The sequence below is a fragment of the Polyodon spathula genome, chromosome 13 (genome assembly GCF_017654505.1).
Source record: "Polyodon spathula isolate WHYD16114869_AA chromosome 13, ASM1765450v1, whole genome shotgun sequence".
NCBI classification, from domain to species: Eukaryota; Metazoa; Chordata; class Actinopteri; order Acipenseriformes; family Polyodontidae; genus Polyodon; species Polyodon spathula.
In genome coordinates, this window is record NC_054546.1 from 15,952,404 (window position 1) to 15,975,350 (window position 22,947).

General features: G+C 36.2%; 1 protein-coding gene across 1 annotated transcript in view; it reads left to right on the forward strand.

The window, feature by feature from the left end:
• Positions 1–3,578: 3,578 nt before the first annotated feature.
• The window catches only part of dntt (deoxynucleotidyltransferase, terminal), a 133,873-nt gene continuing 114,504 nt past the window's right edge, over positions 3,579–22,947 (forward strand). The window contains exons 1-5 of the mRNA XM_041267774.1: positions 3,579–3,743; positions 7,574–7,744; positions 16,298–16,369; positions 18,289–18,412; positions 20,669–20,801. Of these exons, the coding sequence (XP_041123708.1) occupies positions 3,675–3,743; positions 7,574–7,744; positions 16,298–16,369; positions 18,289–18,412; positions 20,669–20,801 (569 nt within the window). The 5' untranslated portion in view covers positions 3,579–3,674. The remainder of the gene's footprint in view (positions 3,744–7,573; positions 7,745–16,297; positions 16,370–18,288; positions 18,413–20,668; positions 20,802–22,947) is intronic.

Here is a 22,947-nt window from a genome sequence, read left to right on the forward strand (position 1 = left end):
ATAATCATCAATTTACAAGCGAAAGACTTACGTCACTTTAAGATGAATTCCCTTTAAAATTAAATATATGTGAGCCTCTGGCAGTAGCATTTTTGAATGTAGCAGATTGACCTAAGATAGGTGTCCCAGCAGGAATCTATGCTAAACACATGTACAATTTACAAGCTGTTGGCTGTCTGCTTGACCGCCGGCATTAACTGAGTACTAATCACAGGCGTGTTGATAACATATTCTACCTCACTTTAACCTGCTTGTTTATTACTTCGACTTTTCTTTCAGCAAGTCTGCTTTATCCAGGAGCACTACAGACTTGTTTTAATGTTGTGTCAGAGCAGCATGCGACACAGTACGGTAGAAACCATGATTCCTCAAGTTTCTCTCGCAAAATCCATCATTATATTATTGACGTAAAAGTGACTTAGAATTTGCCATTTTTTCCTCAATCTTCAAATGTAAGGTAAGTTTTTGGAATAAGATTCCAAATGCCTGCAAGTGAAGGCAGGTGAAAACCCCACAGTGCTGTGGGGAACCGTTCAAAACCTTACTGTTATCTACAACATAACATTTTTGACACAGATATTTTTTAATAGTGACTAGAGTCTATTGCCAGGCTACAGTATTAGTACTTTACCTATATTTATTTTGGGTTAATGGCAAGATCTTCCTTCAAACTGGCACTTACCCAGCCAAATGCAACTGTGCCAGTTTGTTCTGCCAAAAACAATCTTGTTTTGGGCAGAAAACCAAGTTTAGCTTTTTTTGGCCTACACATTATTTAGACTACAGAGGAGGCCCAAATGCTGATACAGTGCTTCCTTGTTATAAAACACCCCTTTATACCATGGAACTGGTTTTAAGGCATTATGGTAAGGACTGCCATTTGCCCCATAGTGCCATTACACTAGCACTTATATTCTTGTTATACGGCAGAATACAAATTGCACAGGCTCTTAGACTACAGCACAATATTTTGTAAAAAGAGCTTTTTCCACCCATATTAAATACCAATTCAGTTACATCACAATGATAATGCATTATACCTGGTGCACATGCAGTAATAGCACGAGAGCTGCTAGTAGAATGAACCAAATAGTACCACAGTCGTTTTATCACAATTGTATAATCCTAATCCATATTTGCAATACCATGGTACCATATTAAGACCACTACACATGTATTGTTCAATGGCATTATAATGGTATCCCAATGGTATTTCTTTTCATTTTTTTACAAGGACAGTTAAAAAGCACAGCTTTGAACAGCACTAGTGGTTCATAGATAAAGGGTAATGGAGATTATATGAATTTTCAGTTTAATACAGATTTGCTTGAACACAATTGACATGGAAGCAAGATCTAATATTACTTCAACAGTATGCTTACACTACTGCATATTAGCAAACCCTCAAAAATAATTTAAGAAACATACAGACCTACAGTACATGTAGTTGGTGCACCCTCATTACATGTGCGCCACCTAGGGATTAGTGTATCTTTGTAATACAGTACCAGTACCAATATTACATTTTGTTAAGCTTTTATATAAATTTCACATGTACACTTTAAATTACGTCTCTAATTACTGTGTATTTACATAGTTAATAGTGTGTGCTTACACATATTTACAATGTTGTTATGCATAGTTACATTGTTATTATGCATAGTAGTTACAATGTGCTTAACATGTACATCTTTTTGCACAATATTTGTAATATATTTCATCAGAAAAGGGTTCGGGTTAGGTTTAGGATTACATAATGCAAAAAAACTTTGCACATTAAGTACATTGTAACTATGTGTAATAACATTGTAAGTACATATGTATTTTCTAAGTTACTATATACATACACAGTAATTACAGAGCTTGTGTGAGCTTATCACACAAGAAAACTCTTTTATTTTTGATCATTACATTATTTGAGGATCCTGTAATCTGCTGTACATGTACAAAGCAAATTCAACCCTAAATGTTGCCAGCACTAAATATACAATCCAATTAGATCTTTAAAATAAAACCCAGTGTTTTACAGACCTTTACAGAAAGCAACTGTACACTAAAGATATGTATACACTCATAAGTAAATATGCTGTATTTTATAGCCTAAATATGCTGGAAAACTAAAAATGCAGTTTTCTTTAGACATATAACTGTTGCTGTAGTCAATTACCTAGGTCCCAGCTGCGTGTTGGACATTAAGGGCTAAATAAAATAAAGAGCAAATCAGTCAAAACATGATTTTTTGAGACGTCGTAAACTGAAACAGACGACAGCATTAGTAATTCCTGTTTGTTGCCCTAAAATGTTTCTTCAACGATTTAAAAACAACACAGCCATTCTCCTTGAATGCATGTCCTTTAAATTTTCAAGCTTCTTTGTGACCCTACCTGCTTCAGTTTCTGCTTGAATGGACCAGTCACTGAGTGGCTGTAGTTCTCATCTACACCCTGCAGCTACAAACACCTGTTCAATTTTGTTGTCAATTAACTTGTTGAGTACAGACTGACTGCAGTCACACAGTGAAGACACTGAATAGTGCTGTAATCCTCTGTCAGGCCCAGATTCTGTAGTGCACACCAGTGATTTTGCCATGCATACCCAATGTCTAGAAACTGCACTTTTGGGTGACTGTGGGGACCTAGGCCAGCTTAGAGCAGCTGAGGGAGTAAGATGTCCCCATTCAATATTTTAACAACCAGAACAGCTATCTCCCTTTTGTCATTCAAGCCCTTGAACTCAACCGAGGAGAAACATTTAATAATGCTTTTCAAAGTTTATATGGTCCCATGCTTTTCCTCTGGTAATATGCACTTACCATAATCTGCTGTAGTTTACCATTTTTATAAATATACTTTACCACACCCATCTGGGCTTTACAGCGCTTACCTGCTGTAGACTTGCCATGCTTTCACTATGCCTTTTCATGCTTTGCTATGCTTTTTCTATGGGAAACATTTATAAGGGCATTTCAAAAATCCAATGTAGTTGTATGATTACTACTATATTTGTTCTACCAAAGGCCCTGTAAATATTATGAATATTATGTTTAAAACCCAACTCATTTTTAAAAATAGTATGAAGAACAAGTCCCTGTCATTGTTCGAAACATTTGAAGAGAACTGTTTACAGTATTGTATTATCCCTAAACATCCAAGTTGCCCCAGTATGGTGAAACCAAATGTTTTGTTAGGTTTTAACATAGATGAAAACAGCAATAACTGAGAATAAAAAGAATGACATTGTAATGTTAAGGAAATATTAAATATATTGATCTTACAAAATGTTATACCTAGTATACCTCATGCTGTATACTTCTGTATGCATTGCTTTACAGTAATAATGAAACATGCAGTAAATGGAAAACAGCTGCTGTTCTAATCGGGCAATGTAGTGTTATATAACCAGTGAAGTACTGTATAACTTTCCCTTATTTCAGTAGCATGCCAACGTGAGTCTTATGGGTCAAATTTAGAATCCTCTCCATGGGATTTGTTGGCAGTCGGGGTGACATAGCGCTGTATTTATATCCCAGACCAGAGGGATGCAATAAGAAACAGGATGCCAAAAGAGACAAACCGACATGTACAGTAGAGGAAACAACAAGCATGATTTTATTCTTGAATCTCTAGGTCCCAGAAAGCTATCCGGTGGTTGACAGCCTCCCAGTGCCTCGGGCCATGGAAACAGTTTCTCAATATGCATGTCAGAGGAGGACAACATTGAAGAACTACAACAACATATTTACGGTAACATATAGAGAAATACTCATGCATAAATGCAATTACACAGTAGCTGGGCAACTTGTCAACATGCTCCCATGAGATTATATGATATATATATATATATATATATATATCTATATATAACATATAGATATATTATATATATAGTATATATATATATATATATATATATATTTATCACCGTGGCCCAAAAATGTTTTCTAAAAGATTTCATTCACTTTTGAAATAAGAGTTAGGTGTCAAGAAATGATTTATTATAACAAAAAAATAAATAAATAAATAAATAAAAAATACCTGATTGTAACTGTGAGCAGATTTACATGAATATTTAACAAAGGCATTAACCAACAAATGTGTAGCATCTGCAAAAGTGCAGTGATGAAAGAGTAACAGCTGAAACCAACATGAAATCTGACATGTCCATTATAAAACAACTTGAGGTGGCACATCAACAGCAAAGGGCACCTTTATCAGAACCATCTGGACAGCATGCGGTTTGGAAATCAAGGCTGGAAGTAGCCCGATTTGGGAATATCCTCACAGGAACCAGAGACTGTGTTTTCCACATGCTGCTTTACTGAATGCCATCTACAAAACAAATCACAAGCATTCTATGCTCTAGTATTCGGTGCTGAATTTACACTGCTTACAACAGCAGAGTAATGACTTATACGAAGGAGATTGAACTGGGAGGAGTCAGACTTCTTTATTATACATGATAAATAAAACAGTTTAGAGAAATACTTTTGCATTGGTGCTAATTTATGGAGCTGCTGTATAAATTGAAGAGCCAGACTATGCCTTTTTCAACTGCCTGTCAATAACACTCTCCTTGACCATGGTTGATATACAGTACATTATTTAACATATTTGGATGAGTGTTAAACAACCACATAATACCCTATATGTAACAGTAGACCGCAGAATTACCAACAGTGACAATACAATGGATTTGTCACAAATACTGCTTTGTTTTCCTTGAATGGTAGCACATTGGCATCTATATCTATTTAAAAGTATTTTTACTGTTAATTTTAATGAATAGGCAAGTTCAGGGATCAGCTTATCATCTGTTGTGTAAAAAGATTTAGTTATTACAGATATGTTACTCAGCCCATTGTGAGTCATATTTCCTTCAATTGGATGTTCCTAATAAGCTTCGGCCAGATTGAAGGTGATGTATAATCAGAACAAAAGCAGTTATGCGTATATATAGACATTGACATTTCCATCATAAGATTTAATGTGTGTGTGTGACTGGTTCAGACCACTCATCTGCTGCCGACCCCTCAGAGATGTCCTTGGCATCAGCGTTGTTCTCTGAGGGTTCGATATTATATCAAGCAGATGTAGAGCTGACACAAAAATTCATACTTCTTCTGGCTCGGCTCTCGCTTTCTTAACTCCTCAAAAACTCTAATGAGCCTGGAGTGCGTCTTTTACATTCTATGGCTAGAGCTTTAATTACCCAGTAATACAATAATTACGTTAAGGCTCCAGCCTCATTCCCAGAAGATTTCTTAGGACAGCGATTTAACCCCGTCGATGCCAACTATACTTTATGAAACCGGGTTTTTTTCAAATAATAAATAATAATGACGGACGGTTTCCGTCTGCCTGCACACAAATACATATACTAACACTACTACTACTACTAATAATAATAATAATACTAATAATAAAAGGGGCGGGCACCTTGCTACAAGAGCATAAGCAAGGAACCGTACCATAATATCCATTCAATGCGTGCACATCATGCTATCACTATTGCACCTTCCATGCATTGACCGCACCATTCTAATATTGCTCAATGCAATCATGTGACATTTTTTACTAACAAGATTGGGCAGTATATCTGTATGTCTGTTTCTGTTTGTCCCAAATGTGTATTGAAACTCATTAAGAATTTGGCCAGTTGTGTGAGGAAATATGGATCAGATCATAAAATAATAAACACTTTGGCTATCTATTATAAGAGGCTGGTTTTAAGTTCATAAGTGTGTATATATGGCTTCTAACTCTGTATAAAGCACAAGGGTTTGAGGCTTTAGACAGTTTAACATAACTGTACTCTGCACGTGTTAATATAGCTTTAGCTTCTTACAGTTTTACTTCAGAAGTTATGATTGAACTTATGTATAAAGCCTGAGATGTATGCAGGCAATGCTTAAAGAACGTTGGTATCATTTGTAATTACTGTGTTGCGAACAAGAAATAATCTTATTTAATAAAAATCTAACTTTACCCGTTGATAAAATTACTTAATAATAAGGCTACGCAGTTACTTTGATTAATTATGTTATCATGTTTTAAATTGTTAGGTATTAATTAAATAGAATAATACTAACTTGTAAGGTAGGGCTAAGGAAAGGGCATGTGTATGCTGAATCAATGGCATTTGCTAGTTTTGCAACATCAGTTTATGACCTTGGGTATGCCAATAGAAATGTCAGTGACCTGGGTGAAAGTGCAGGTGGCTGTACTTATCACTCAATGCAGAATTGCCATTAATTGGCACTGAATTGTATAGGTGAGGAAAATGCAGCTTTTCTTGTTGTGAAATGCACACAATGTTTGCACACCCCAATTATGAACTATTTAAAATTTAAACTTTAAACTTTTACAATTACTGTTTCTTTCAACTGAATATAGGTTGATAACATAATTAAAATGTATCATGATTATAGGTGATAATATTACATTTATCTTAAAAATGTTCACATCAACTTTAAGCAATTGACTTAATAGTCCACTTACTACAACAAACCAATATATCTGTATGTGTTTGAAGACAAGTCTTATGTATATGTGTCACTGGCTTACTTGTGTACAAATGTGTAGAAAGCCATTAATTACCAAAGTTCAATAAACATTGCACAGTGGCCCTGGTAAGTCAGTATGATGAAGCAAGTGTATTGATTAACACAAGGGGTAAGCAGGAAACAGTGGCTCTTTCAGCCATTTCCATTATAGGACTTCCAACCCATTTCTTGTTGTTGAATAATTAAGGACTTGGTCTGAACAAACTCCAGTGTTAGTCATTCATAGGGGTATTAGGATTTCTGCAGGGCCTGATCCCACAGTAATGGACTGATCCTTCAGTAAAATGGCAATGCAAAGAGTAAAACTACTTGCAAACAATGGATGACGTGAAGGCAAATAACTGGCTATCTAGACTATCAGCTTCAGCACAGCAGTTCTGACACACAAGGATATTTGTGCTACACAGCATGTATATATATATATAGAAACACAAATGTGTATTATAAAAATGGTCATTCAAAATCTCAAATTGGTTGACAAAGGATACAACTCTGGCATTATCTCAGTATTAATCCTTGGGTCAGAACTAATTAGGTTAATGTATCAATTCATTGACTGCTATTGTCCCTTTCTCTATGTAGTTTTTATTTCTAGGGTGGTTATTGTGGTCAAGTAAAGTTGTTGTTGGAGCTGAGCCAGCCTAGAGGCCATCAAAGAGAATCAACTGATAATGAATGGAGAGACTTTTTTTTTTTAATATACAGTTCCCCCAGCATGAGAACCTGTGCTGAATGAGAGTAGAAATAACATTTTATTTTCTTATAATTCTTTTTTTTTATGTTTTTTTGTTGGTAAACTTGGTTATCAGTCATAAATAATTAAGAAAATAAATATACATGTTGTGATGGGGCTATTAGATTTTAATCTACACAAAATAAATACAAAAAGGACAGTTTCTTTATGTTGCATGATATTGCAGCAAGGGTTGAAATGTTTACTGAAATAGATGCAGTATTTCTTTGACATAAATGCACTAATTCTGATCTCTCCTGACATGCTTTACTCTACAGGATGCATTTGAGATTCTGTCTCAAAATTTCGAGTTCATTGAGAGTGAAGGACCTTGTCTGGCCTTTATGAGGGCAACCTCAGTGCTGAAATCCCTTCCTCGCGCTATCCACAGCTTGCAAGACCTAGAAGGCCTACCCTGTCTGGGAGACCAAATAAAATCTGTCATTGAGGTAATATTCTACCGTTTCCTTTTAAATTGCTATTTCTTTTGACAGATTCTCGGCTGGCTAGTCTAAGACCTTTCACACAGTGGTACCTCAGTACCAAACTGAATCTGGATTTTTGCTCAGACCACTTATTGTCCCTTCATCAAGTGTGGCAGTGCAGAATTATTGAAGCTGTCATTGAAGCAGCTCTGAATAAAATGTGATCTGGTTTATAAAAATCTATGTCTTGATTAGGACAAAGCTGAATAAGGATATCCACACACTGGATGCATTGCAATTTGACCTATGAAAAAATTGTACTTTCGCTGCAACACTACCTTTCACACAAGTAGCGACAGGTGCGCCCGATGTGATAAGCAACTCTCCTGCTGGGAAAAAAATCACAAGTATGATAGTCCTGTTATACAGCTAAAATATAGAATACATAATAGCTTTTCAGAATACTTATTTCAGTAAAGGTAAATGAATCATACACACCAGCTATATCTAGTTCCCTGGAAATGGACTGGCAGATGTTGAAAGATATACATTTAAAGTGGAGATTCAGCTTTATAATAATACAAAAAATATTACATATCATGCATAAAATGAAAAATAACATGCAAACACTAAATCTAGTGAGATAAGCTACCTCTGCTTATTGGGTTTAGGTAAGATTAGATTAAATGTCTTCTTACTGACTTTTAAAGACTCGCTGTCAGCTGCATAGCATAAAGAACTACCGGTAGTTCAAATCAAAGACTAATTTGCATTAAATAGTATTTAAAAATAATATTTAAAAAAGGCAAAGAGAAGAATTTCATACCTAGAAACTGGGAATCTAGGTGGTGTGGTCTTCATGGTTTTGACAAAAGATGTAACCTATTAGTCAACATATATATTTACAATATAAAAGTATGTACTAAATTTAAAAAAATGTAAAAAATAAAATGTTGTCACAACAAGATTCGAACAACATACTGTATTTTTAAATACTCTGGTGATCACGGGACAGGCGATTTTAAGCTGAATACTAACTATCTGCAGAATTTGTGGATAAAAAGAAAGAACTAAGAAAGTACTTTAAGATAAAAAGATGTAGGACACAGTTTACTATTCTGTGGATATGAATATATTCAGATATATTGTGGAATATACACTCAAAACATAATTATTTATTTTATTTATTTATTTGCTTTTCATATAGTAGTATCTCAAAGCAATGTACAGTACATAGTAGAAAATCAAACCACAGTACATTTGTAAAATATATTACACATCTACCACAATCATACCATTTAAATAACATATTTAAACAACAGTATAATACCCTTGTGATGCTAATATTAAAGAAGACGAGGTTCAGCAGTATAGTTCGGTTTTATTAAACGTGGTGTTTCAGTGCTGTACAGACGTTCTATTTTGTTATCCATTTCTCCAGTTTCTCTGAGTTATGAATGTACCAGCTTTACATCTTTTTTTTTTACGTATTCTCATTTTGTTGCTCATCAATGAACATTTCTGTACGGTGGGTGTTGTCAAGTGATTGAAAACAAGACATTTTGTGTTTGAATTGAAAGTGATGGTCTCGAGGAGTTGAATGGGTCAAAGTTCAAGTATATTTTCTACTAGAGGAATTATCATTTTTTTTAAATCATCACTACTGTGGTATTATGCCTATTTTTTTAGAATGGCTCAGGATGCAAATATTGCCTTCATCATATATATATATATATATATATATATATATATATATATATATATATATATATAGTGGTTTGCAGAAGTATCCACCCCCTACCAATGATGTCACATTTTGTTGAATTACAAATAATGTGTGCACAGTTTTTCAAATGAACTTTTTTTATTTAAAGCTGTAGTGGTTCAACTGAACACTGCTATATGAGGAGGAGGTTCAATGTCAGCAAAAAAAATGTCAGAAAATGAAATTTACTGGTTGCATAAGTATTCAGCCCCTTAAGTCAGTACTTGGTAGAAGCACCTTTTGCAGGAATTAGGATGGTGAAATTTTTGCCCATTCTTCACGGGAAAATTGCTCCAGTTCTGTTAAGTTTGTTGGGGAACGTCGATGGACTGTAATCTTCAAGATACATTTTCGATTGGATTCAAGTCAGGACTTTGACTGGACCATTCAAGAATATTAATTATCTTCTTGTTCAACCACTCCAGTGTGGCTTTGGCTTTGTGCTTTGGGTCATTGTCCTGCTGAAATGTAAGTTTCCTCCCCAGTTTCAGAGTCTTGGCTGACTCAAACAGGTTTTTCTCAAGGATTCACCTATACTTTGCACCATCCATTCTCCCCTCTATCATGACAAGCTTTCCAGTCCCTGCTGGAGAGAAGCATCCTGTGGCAATGTTGCCTGCCCCTGTGTGTATTTCAGTGTTATATATATTGCGTGTTGTGTGTTAATGTTGGTGTATAGTCATTGGTACACGGGATATAAATGGGTCTGTGGAACATGAGTTTGTTTAAAATGTATATTTGTATGTAGGCACGAGGATTGCACAACACTTCACGTGCAGGTAAAATGTAATAATATGTGAGCACGGGGAATTGCAATTCACGTGCAGTTATATCGATACTCCCATGATTGATTAGCAATCGAGTCTTGGTACAGCTGCATAAAAGTTGCATGTTTTTACTCTCTATGGGTTGTGTGTTCGGTGAGTGGAGAATGGGATTGGAGACAGAGGTAATAGTAATTATAATAGTAGCTCACCGTGTCTGTCTGTGTAGTCCGTTTTGTTTGTCTTTTTGTTTTGGCTACGAGTGCCGTGTCCTGTGTCTTGTTTGTCTTTCAACCTTTTATTTTCTGTTTGTTCGTTATTTAATGCTGAGTGAGAACAATCGCTCAGCTTCACCAAACTCCACCTCTCTGTTGTTTATTTCCTGGTTCCTGGTTTCTGGTCTACTGTCACCCACTGCAGCCGTCTTTGTGACACGTTGGTGCCAGAAGCGTGATTACCAGTGCCTCCTAGACGAAGACCAGAGCGGGAACAGCAGTGTTTTTTTGGAGAAAAAAAACCCCCCAAAAATCCCAACAACAAAAATGGAAGGCTGTAGAGATGGCTGCACTGAGCTGGAGGAGCTCCTCAGTGGTCTGGAGGACCAAGGCTTGTGCCTTGCCTGCAGGGTGTACGGGCAAATGGTGGCTGTCTTGCCTCTTCCAAAAAGAGGAGGAGGAACTGGTACAGGAGAGGAAGGTGAGGAGAAGGAGTGACAGGAAAAAGCTGCAGCAGCAACTGCAGCAACAGCAGGAGGAGGTCGGGGATGACTGTTGGGAGTTTTTTTTAAAGAACCTCGCTGCGGAGACAGGGGGACCATGAGCGTCCTGTGCCCAGGTGGGGGACCGTGAGCGTCCAACGCCCAGATGGGAGTACCACGATAATCCAAAGCCCGAGGGACTGCTGTTTCCACCTCCACCAGCAGAGGAAGAATGCCTGCTGGTTTCTCCCCAAGATGGAGAGCCGCACCAGTCCCCTGCAAGAGAGGGAGAGCCGCACCAGTCCCCTGCAAGTGAGAGAGAGCTGCACCAGTCCCCTGAAACAAGAGTAGACTACACGCCGGTCCCACCTCCATCGCCAGGAGACTACACACCGCTCCCACCTCCCACCTCTGGATGCCTACCTGGCTTCGCCCAAGGATGCCAGCCTGGCTTCGCCCAAAGATGCCTGTCTGGCTTCACCCAAGGATGCCTGTCTCGCTTCGCCCGGGGTTGCCAGCCGCTCCACATCGCCTAGGGCTACTGGCTCTGCTTCGCCTGGGGTCGCCGGAACTGCTTCGCCAAAGGTCGCCGTCAGCTCTGCTTGGCTGCAGAAATCAGTGCCGGCTGAGAATGGGAGAAAGGTCAGGAGGCCACCTTCCTCAGCAGCCTTTCCGCTGCTGGAATTGCCCCGGCTGAAGAAGCCTCGTCATTGGCAGCATTTCCGCTGCCAGTGGTACAGCGGGAGGAGAGATTCGCCCTACTGTCAGCATGTCTGCTGACAACATGGCCAATAGCAGCCTGGCTACTGGCAACATTGCAGCCCATGAACCCCTTAAAGTCCCCGTTCTTGGCCCAGGACTTTGAGCAAGACTTTTGGGATTTTAAGGGGGGAGATGGCCATGGGGGCGGATATGTGGCAATGTTGCCCGCCCCATAACATGATGGTACCACCATGCTTGACAGTTGGGATGGTGTTGACTGGGTGACGTGCAGTGTTGGGCGCCAGACGTAACGTTTGGAATTTAGACTGAAAAGTTGTCTAAATGTCAGCATGGTTAATAAGTAAATAATTATGTTGATTTTAACAATATTTTAACAAGTTTACTACTTTAGCTGTGTTCTATACGTTTAAGCACTGCATTCTTGAAAAATATGTAATTACGTAGCTCCATGAAATTTACAATATTCACTTGTAGACTTTAGAACACACATCAAAAGACAAAATAACTTTATATATTATTTAGTTTTTAAATCTTTCACTTATTTATTTCATGATAGTGTGTATGTGAGTGACATTTTCCTTACGTGTGTGTGTTTATTTAAGTACAGAGTAGCAGAGAGGAGAGAAATAGGTGAGGTGTAACTCAGGAGAGAAAGGCAGTGTGAGCAAAGGGAGGAAGACAGACTAACAGATGAGACTGCATACATAATGAGCCGCCTGATTCATGACTTTTTTAAAACAAACCCCCCAAAATCAGATTCTGAACAAGGTGCTGTTGCCACAACATCAAATGCTCCAACTACACAAACTGACCAAGATGTAAGCAGTGAAGAAGATGATTTAGACATACGTGATTCAACTCTGCAAGTCCGCTCCTCACAGGAATAACGAGCCAACCTCAAGTTTCTAATTTCAAACAAACAAGGCAGAGAGAACTACCTGGACCTTCTGATATTTCCCAGACAATATGTATAATTTATTTGAACTCTGACCCCCAAGCCCTTCTGTCTGGCACCCCTTTGCCTCCCCACTTTCAGAATCCTGGAGTCACTACTGATAGCACTATTTACACTATATCATCTTAAAAGCAAGGGCGGTCGTTCATTCTAAACCCTGGGTCTCCGAGCGGACCGATTTATAAAGCAGCTTTAAACCCGTGTTTATGGCCACAGTCATCATATAATACAACTTTTGCTGTCTTAGTCGTCAGCATTTTTACAAAAAAAAAAAAAAAAGGTTAGCCTTCTTAAAGTAGTACTGTAGTTTATAATAGAAGTCCCAAATGTTCTCTTCACTGCATCACAAGGATGACTGACTGAAATCAGACAATTGTGCAGGAAATGTGTAGTTGACTCTTGACTGCAAACATTTAAAATACGCGCCGGTTATCACAGACTTTGATTCGGAGTGTACCAAGAAAGCTGGTATCTAAAGAATTGGAGTGGACTCTGATTGTTTTTGTTCCTAGTGCCTATTCAATTGAAAGACTAATTTGATTTCCACACAGAGAATATTGCGCTTCATTGGTGTCAAGGCACCAAAATTAGACGGGTTGGGCGCCATATACACATTTTCATAACAAATCGGTAAAGATTCTTAAGTTAATTCTTAAGGATATTATCTTTAAGTATTGCTCATCCTTGTTAGACAGCTTTTTGGGTCTTCCAGTCCTGGGTTTGTGACTTACAGATGATGTTTCTTTGCACTTGTTGATTATGCTTCGGATACCACACCTTGAAAATCAAGGGTAACACTTTATATTAAGGTGCTGCTTATTAATGTTTTATACATGGTTTATAAATGTATAACATATGCTAAATAGCTATGTTATATAGTATTAACAAAGCATTATATATTGTTTATAACCATGCAATAGCCATAGACAGAATTAGTTTGTATAAAGGGGACAGTTTTTAGACACCTAACCTACTTTGTGATGTTTAATCGTAATTCTGTCTATGGCTATTGCTCTAATGATGCCAATGTAAAACCACCTTTAGTGTCAAGCCCATCATAAGCAGTCCTAAATGCATAACACCTTTGTTAAAATAACTCTAACAAGTATGTCATTAAATGCATCGCCCGCCACTGCTGTAAATTCTAAGTTAGGAACAGTTGAAGACCACGACGTTTACCAATGGCACAGGTATGTACAGAAAAAGAATTAGCAATAAAATATTTAATTCCAATCTGATAAGTGATTCTCCAGATATATGTAAAAATGTAAGAGTGACATACATACAGTACACATATGCCTACACTATATCCATTCTATAAATTACGAATTCATTCTTTAAAATTAATTGGAGGCAACATGTTGAAATAGATCCATTGCTGTTTGCATTAGTATATATTGGTTAAGTGATTGGCAGATTTAAAAGCTGGAGGGAGTGTGAATCCTTACAGCTTGAAACTATCTTTGGTGAATGTAAACAAAACAACTTTCTGAAAAAAAATCGAGAAGACTAATGCTTATCCAATTGACCTTTTAGTTTTACCTCATAATTTATGAGTGTTAGTTATGGATAAAGAATGCATAATTCTCAGGGTTTTTTGTTTTACCACTGGGAGTCCATTTAACTTAATGATTTAAGAAAAAATCTAGCCAAGTCTAATTAAATATTATTTAATGAGATAAGACATTTTTTAAATGCTAAATATCTTTGCCTCATCTTTTAACTCTTTTTCTAAGAAAAGATCTGAAAAGCCAACAGAATGTGACTTTATTTTGAAGAAATCCCCACTGTTGTTTTGTTGAATTTGAGGGAATATTTCTAGCTGAAATGCCATAAGGCAACATGTTTTGGGTAGGAAACTGACAAGTGAATTGTATTCCTGCTGTGAGCGTCTATCCACTCAGCCAACCCATAGTGTGCTGGCCTGAAATCTGTAGCTTTGCTCTCTTGCCTCAAGTTATATTATACCTCTCCCTCCTCCACGCTCTCTCTAGGTCAGAAAAAAAACACACTAAAAGACACAATTTGGTCTTAAAAACACACAAACGTTACTTTATTGCTTAACAAAAGCAGCATTTTAGGTTGTTAATGAGCACACTGCACATATGGTAACAATGTGAATCACCTGCCATAACACTGTCAGTAGGCGTTAGAACAGCCTGATTGGCACTGATTCAACATGATGAGTCTGCTGGGTGTTTAATTAGACCTCGAGGGATCTGTCAGCTTCACATTACCATCTCTAATTTCTTCAGGGAAACTGAGGGGCACAATCTGCAGCGCAGTCTGTTCTCTACAATTGAACTTAGAATCAATGCTTTTGGGGCTGTTTCTTGTGAATCATCATTAGTTTGTGCTGATCTGGATTTGCCTTCTAAAGGAACACTTACTATCAGCCCTTCATCAAATTTGATACATTTTCCCATCTGGACTGAAACTGACTTGCAATAAGGAGATGCAGCTTTTATCCTTACTCTAAGGGAAGCTGGGATTACAGTTTTTATATCAAAGTGTATCAGATCTTCTATCTTGACTTAAACCGAATTTCGACTAAAACATACTTTCAAAAAGGTGATGCAGCTTTTAGATATTAAAGAATCCATGGCAGGGATACCACTTGGAAAACAAATATCAGTGTGCGACAGTCCACTTATACAAAAGTGTTTGCTACATATTCCAGGTATTTAAAAAAACAAATAAAAAATTGTCAAACACCTGTAACAGCAACAACCAAAATCCGTTTTAGTGATTTTTTCTTGTTTTTTTTCTTTTTTTTAATGCTGGTGCTTTTGTATTTGGCTTGTATAAAAACAGGCAAAATTGAATATTGCTAACCAAATGCTACATGTTCTTCTATTGAATTTATTTCTGGATATATTCATATCCAAATAATGTGCCATTAAAGGAAAGCAAAATTGAGCTTTCCAAAAGGTTTCTACTTTCCTAATGGATGCAGAGGCCAGGTTTTTAGCGATAATACACCAGAGCTGAAAAGAACAGGAGGAGGACAAATTGCAGCAAATGGGCTGTCTGGTACATTGATTACTTGTTATGCTAGTACCACCCCCAACATTTTGGAATACATGAAAGTTATCAGTTACCCCAGTTGAAAGCTTTAGTTACAATTCAGTTTTATTCAAGACCATACCTGATTATCACTTATCAGAAGCTTCTGTAGCCATGACTGCACACACATAACTGATGTTTCCCGAGGAGCAATCCTAGAAATCAGGACTTGATGGGTTAATCTGAAGAACAGACTCCACTGCAGATTTCCAGGCTCAATTTAAAGGAAGTAGGGGCTGTAATCTTATCATTGTGGATGGTCACATGCAGTATCACTCTAGAACAATTTAGACAAGTTGACTATTCTGGCTGCCAGTGGTAGCCTAGCTGACAGCAGTCTAATAACATGTGTTTCGGTTTTATTGGGCCAGATTCATTTGTAAATGGAAAAACAAACCAGTGACAAATGATTATATCAATTTGGTATTGCAGTGGTCCTAGGAACAGTTTTCATATTTCTTGCTCACTTTATAGTGAATATAATACATTTTATTGTGTGTATCAAAGAATCATGAAACACAGACTGATCAAACCAAAAGTACTGTTTGATAATCTTGGCTGTTGTATTATATTAAATATTAACAGCACTTGATTGGTTTGATTTCAGGATATTCTTGAATGTGGAAATTCTTCTAGGGTTCAGGATGTCTTAAGTGATGACAGATATAAAGCATTCAAGGTAAGTTTAGTAAGTTATTTCTACTATAAAATGCCTCTGCTTTTACTGTTAAACTTCAGCAGTACTAATTTATAAAATTCCAGGATTCAAATACACTGTACATTACCCTACTGTGTGTCTCAAACTGCACTAAGTGCAAAGCCATTATTTACATACAGATAATGGAAAGGACTGACTTGTTTTTCTCATTGCATAGAAACACCTTGAAATAGTTAGCCACAACTGTTTGTTTAGAATATTTTGACATATTCTCAGTAATTGCAACCTTTATAAATAATAAAGCACAGCTTGATAAAGCATAGGGGATCATTAAAATGCACATACAGGTAAAGTAAAGCATATTAATAAAGGAAACTACTGCTATTTTTCTAATAGGCCTTCTAATAAAATAACTGTATACATGGGTTACAAAGGGGAAGTAGTAAGACAAATGTTAAAAAAATAAATTAAAAAAAACATTGAATCATAGAGAATCAAACTTTCAGAATTCTGTTTACAATACAGGTTTGTTCAGGCCACAGAAATGTAAATTAATCAGACATGCAATCTTATTGATGGTCATGGTCTGTTATGATCTGAGAACCGTGATTATTATCCTATGAGGAAGTGAATCGTGAAACTCTTATGTTCATGCAGACAAATGCAACCCATTGCCCTAAAAACACGTTCACATTCACATGTTTCCATTCATATAACAGAATTAAAAAGCTCCAAGTTGGTCATTACTTGATATAACATGTCTTGTCTTTTTTGCCTTTGGCTCTGCACATCTTCAGCTGCAGCTGCAAACAATTATCTCCCAGGTATAAACCCAGTGCATCAGGATTTAATGTTTAACGAAGAAACTGGAGCAAACTCATGTTAATTCTGGTCTTGAGGCTGTAAAATGACACTGTATAAGTGGATCAGAAGAACACAAGAATCATTGCCTGCAGTTCATTTTCTCAATTGATTTTATTGAACTGAATTCAATAAGAACAGTGTTAAAATGTACAAGTATATTTATTTTCCAGTTATCATTAAAAATTGATTTAAGGAGAATCTCTGCTTCCTATATGCAGGCAGTGGGTTACATATGGTAGGAGATGCTCATTATTCTACATAGTATACTGTGGTATTTATGTTAGGGTATTGCACAAGAGCAGAACATAATTTATTAAAAAATAATGTCTTTTTTTTTACAGTTAACAGTTAACATAAAATGAAGCTTATATATAAAGCAAAGCCCTGTCTAGTAAACGTTCAAGTGATTTCCCTATGTATAACTTGATAAAAAGACTTAAAAAATAATTCTCACCTTGCAACTTTCTCAAAACTGAACTATATCAAATGGATAAAGTAAAGAAAGTCAAGGGTGAAGTGAGAAATGTTTGTTTGCAGGCTTGGTTTTTAATTAAAAGATGATGTTTAGGTGGTAGATGATAGAACTTATAATTAACTATACATGAATTTATAATTAACTATACATAAATTAAGTGCTGAAAAATCTCTCATCAACAGTCCCTGTTGTTACACTAAAATAAAAATATTTTTAATACCACAGCATGCCAACTCCTTACTGTTAATTATCACAGAATCTGCTTAAGACTTCTCTTATAGCTGGGTGTGGGGGAGGATAATGATTGCAGTGTAAAAAGTGAATTACTCAGCACTGGAGATGGAGAAAAAGTTTCACTGCAACTGATCCAACTCAGTTCTGACACCCCTTTCTAATCGTCAGTGAGGTATTCCAAGATTATTGCTACTCAGGGTCTATGAGACCAGACGATAAAGCTAAAAGTGGTGAAAAGTAATTAACATAATTTAAGGTAGGTAGACAACTGGTATTCGAAGACACGCAAATATATAATTTGTGTTTACTCAATATTCTTCATAAACATTAAACTCAAGTGATTTTTATGGTTTGTTCTTCCTGATAGTTGTTTACAAGTGTCTTTGGGGTGGGACTGAAGACTGCTGAGAGATGGTACAGGAGAGGTTTCCGGTCCCTTGAAGAAGTCAAAGCAGACAACAGTATTCATTTTACAAAGATGCAGAAAGCAGGTAATGAGCACATTTCTCACTAATTTCAACGATAATAATAATAATAATACAAATAATAATACAACTAATAATAGCAATAATAAGGAACACACCGAACTGTACTAAATGAGGCTGCAATTGCTTCACAGGGTTTTGAGGACATGTGTCAATGACTAACACCTTTATGTACACTTTATTATTGTCTTTTCTGCTTTCCCTGGCTTCTCACATTAGTTTTAAGGCAGGTTACTATTTCGGACAACCTTTAGTGAGGGACTGCTGTATAAAGCAAAGCACTCCTTAGCCTACTTGGTTTCTTCTGTCACTTAATGTCACTTGTGGGCACTAAGAGCCCTGCATTCCTGTGCTCTCGGTACTGCAGCATAACAGACTGGAGAGGAAAAAAAGCAGGAGTCTTAATCTCTTTCAACACAGCTGGAAGCAGATACAAACACAGACACTGGGAGCTGTGCTAAAGCTGCAGGTGGTACTGTTTGCGAGGCTTAAAAATAACTTTTCAAAAATGTGGTCCGTGTGCAATCTGTTCATTTGGCTTCCTTTTATCTTCACTGTATCTTGTATGTGATTAACATAGCTGTTTTAATTTTCGTTTAAATTTTGAAAAAAAAAAAATTAAACATGAAAAAAAACATGTTTGTCCCAGAACTAACTAGAGCTTGCAAAAAGAAAACAAATAGCCCTTTTATTTTACAGAAAATTAGTTCATAATGTCCATAGCTGAAACACACTGTGCACTGAAGCCTGATATGACTACACTGATATGATTCCCCTTCTCTGCCATTAGGAACCATTTCAGAACAAATTTTTGCTAGAATAATTAGAAAATAAACTTTGTAAGACCCTTAGACAAACATTTCAACTAAAAGTATTTGAGTATTTGGTACTTATGGTGGATAGTTAACAAATAAGATAAAAAACTAAACAAAAACAAAGACAACTATAATGAATAATGCAGAACACATATACTAGGATATTAAGCAATGAAATGGTAGAAAAATATACACGAAGTCTCTCTTAAAGTAAGGAGCCATTTCCTCCTATATCAGGAACAAAAGAAATGCTGCTGGATTAATGTTTAAGTAAGTGCAAAATTCTTATAAAAAAGTTAACTAGTAACCATTCAAACAGAGCAGGGGATCTGATTTAATATGTGGGATCTTCTGTTTCATAAAATCAGGATATGTTGCATTGATGTCAGACCCAGCACTTTGAATTGAATGCGATTCTCAACTGGCAGACAGGAAATGCTAATTATTTTTTGCATTTGAATCCAGGGTGGCCAAACTACCTGATCAAATTAACGGTGAATAACATTTTAATTATTTAGCAGGAACAAATACTACAGAAAATGTAGAAGCTGTAGAAAGAATATTGTTCTGTGCTACCTACAGTGTACTTGATGTTTAATTTCTCTAATGTGTCATTTGGTTTGATTTTAAATAATCTGTATTTGTGGCCATGGATCCTATTCTCCAAGCTTTGACTTTAAAGAAGTGTTATAACCACAAAACTGTTCAAGGTCATTATTGTTATATTTAATAATGGTCTTGAAAAGTTTCAGTAACTCACAGGCTTAATCCTGAAAGCTTTTCACTCCAGATCATCATTACCACCATTCTTTCATGAGTAACACACACCCAGTAAAATCATCAAACCAGAAATTAACAATTCAGACATTTAATTTAGGATAAAACATGCTAAAAACGATTTGGAAGAAAAATATTTGAGCTTTGTGTTAAAGGCAATATCCCTAGAATAACATATTAGATTGTGCTGCCATTATACATATAGCAGCTATTAAAAAGTACTACATAACAAAAACTACAATAGTGTGCAATTATTTAATGCTACATTATAAATAAAAAGCCAAGAACTATAAGTTATGTTATTTTAACTTTTCAAACAGATTATTCCGTTACTTGGATTTAGCTGTCCACAGAAATCAGGTGCTGACAGTCAGTTGAGGATTGGTGCTGGCTGGGCTAATTTATCATTCAAAGTGAAACAAGAGAAGAAACCGCTGCTAGGATTTGTGACGATTGCTGCTTTTCTTAGAACAGAAATCCAAGCAGCCTATTCTTCTCTAGTTTCTCTTGAAATTGTAAATTTGCCCAATCAATACCAATAACCCTCACCTGATTGGCAGCATCTGATATCTATGGAGAGCTCAGTATGAATACGCGAATAATTCGTTTGTGCTGCTCTAATTCTAAGGTTTGGCTCAATAAGGTTTATAATGGGTTCTGCTTTTGACAGGTTTCCTGTATTATGATGATATTTCAAGGGCAGTCAGCCGGTATGAGGCCAATGCAGTTGGTCAGATTCTGGAGGACACGGTTCATCTGTTTGTGCCTGATGCATTGGTTGTAGTGACTGGTGGTTTCAGAAGGTACAGTATGACTCAACTTTGACTTTACAGAAAGGTTGACCCTTTGTCGATATTGTTACCACGTGGTAATGGTGCAGTGGTGCTATTCAATGGGCTAAACTGTCAAGTTTAATTGCTACCATAACATATCTTTTCTTACTTCCCATGGCTTTTGTAAATGTTTGAATACAGTTAAACTTCAAAGCTAAGAACACAATGAGAATGGATGAATTGCGTAAGAGGTGTACCAATATTCATGTTTCCGAGTATTCCCTTTAAGAAGTTTTGGAGGTTCCACTGTTCTACGTCGTTGCCTCCTGCGGTCTATGCATTCCTGCAAATTTATTTTTAAACACAATTACAACTTTTTAGATTTGTTTTATCCATGTTCCCTGGATACTTAAACATCCGTGAAAAACATTTTCCCTTTCATACTTTTGTATTTTCTATTGCTGGTAATGCTGTGATCTGCTAATGGTTTAGCTAGGGTTATCTCACTATTATACTTTTCAAACAGCCTGCTATATAAACCCTAGTTCAAGCACTTTTCCCTGTATGCTCCAAGTCTTTTCGAGGGTGGCACTCAGCAAGCTAAAGGGGAACCCCAGTCAAAACTCAAGACCACCAAGTACAGTTATTACCCCTGTCCAGTGACATTCGTATTGAACCAATAGGAATTGTGACTTGACCTCTCCAATTAGAGGAAAAAAATAAAAAAATACTTTTGAATGAAACAAACATACTTTGAGTTAACTGAATACAGAAACTATATCACAAATTTCCTCACTGTTTGTCCATAATACATCAGTCAAGCAGGAGATCTAAGAAAGTACTGTATAGATTTCAAATAATTTAATCTCTTTTGGGTTCTTTTTAAAAATAAATTTATACTCCCTTTCCTGTTCAAAAAAATCCAGAAGAGTTACAGTCTAACCATCCTTTAACTTGTCAGTGTTGGTCCTACACACAAAGTGCAGCTAACACAGCTAAGAACTAATTATTCATCCACCAGGAACATCATTGTCTTTTATCTTTATCTCGTAATTCTTCCTACACATTCGAGTTTAATTAGAAAGCAACTTCTTTCGGAAGATGTCATCTGAGGGATTTCTTGAACAGTCTCCAGCTCATTGTTAGAGTACCCGAGAGAGGAATCGGGTAATGATATTTCTTTCCTGTAACAGCCTGCTGTCAAAGGATTGACTCAGAGCTGCATTAAACAATTGCCTTCTAGGTTTACCAATCTGTTACTAGAAAAAAAATTATTTACTGAAGTTTACAGCAGGACCTGAATTTATTTATTTTTGCCCCAGAATACATATCAAGCTATGCCAGTTTCCTCTCAACAATGGAAGAGACTACTTTTTCTGATGTTTACTGCAAAATAATATATCATATTATATATATATAGATATATATATATATATATATATATATATACATATATATATAATTATATATGATATGTATATGTATATATATATTTATACATATATTATATATATAATAATATATATATATATAATATATATATATGATATATATATATATATATTGCTTGGCATATTATTTGAAATTGTATTTCAACTAATGCATTCTGCTTGTTACTTAGACTCACTTTGTATATCATACTCAGTCATCACACCCTAGTTACTAGGATACTAAACACCTCTTTGTCCTCAAAAGTACTACTACATTTGTTCTTATTGGTATTTCTGGGGGCAGTGTTGAATGGCAAACCGCAGAGCCATATATACAGAGAGTTTGGTCAACTGTCGGCATAGGCACCATGTTGTCACCAAACAGGTGCGTGAGGAAATCGATGAGGAAATCTGTGGTACTAAAACTTTTTTTTATTTCTAGTAATAAGTTATTAAAATCGCATTAAAAACATGGTGGCTGGGTTCATTTTTATTAAAAGAAAATATTACCGATCGATCATCTGTAAATTGAATGTTAACCCTTTGCTAAATTGATTTTGTTTCTTCATTACCCAGGCCTGTATCTTATAAAGAAATGCCACCTTTAATGTATATACTTTCTATTGATTTGGATTTATTTATTATGGGTACATTTTGTTCAACCAATATTTTAAAATTCCTATCGCTTTTATTTTCATTTTGAGATCTTGATTTCATACTTTTCTTTCAAACTCTTACAGACTTAA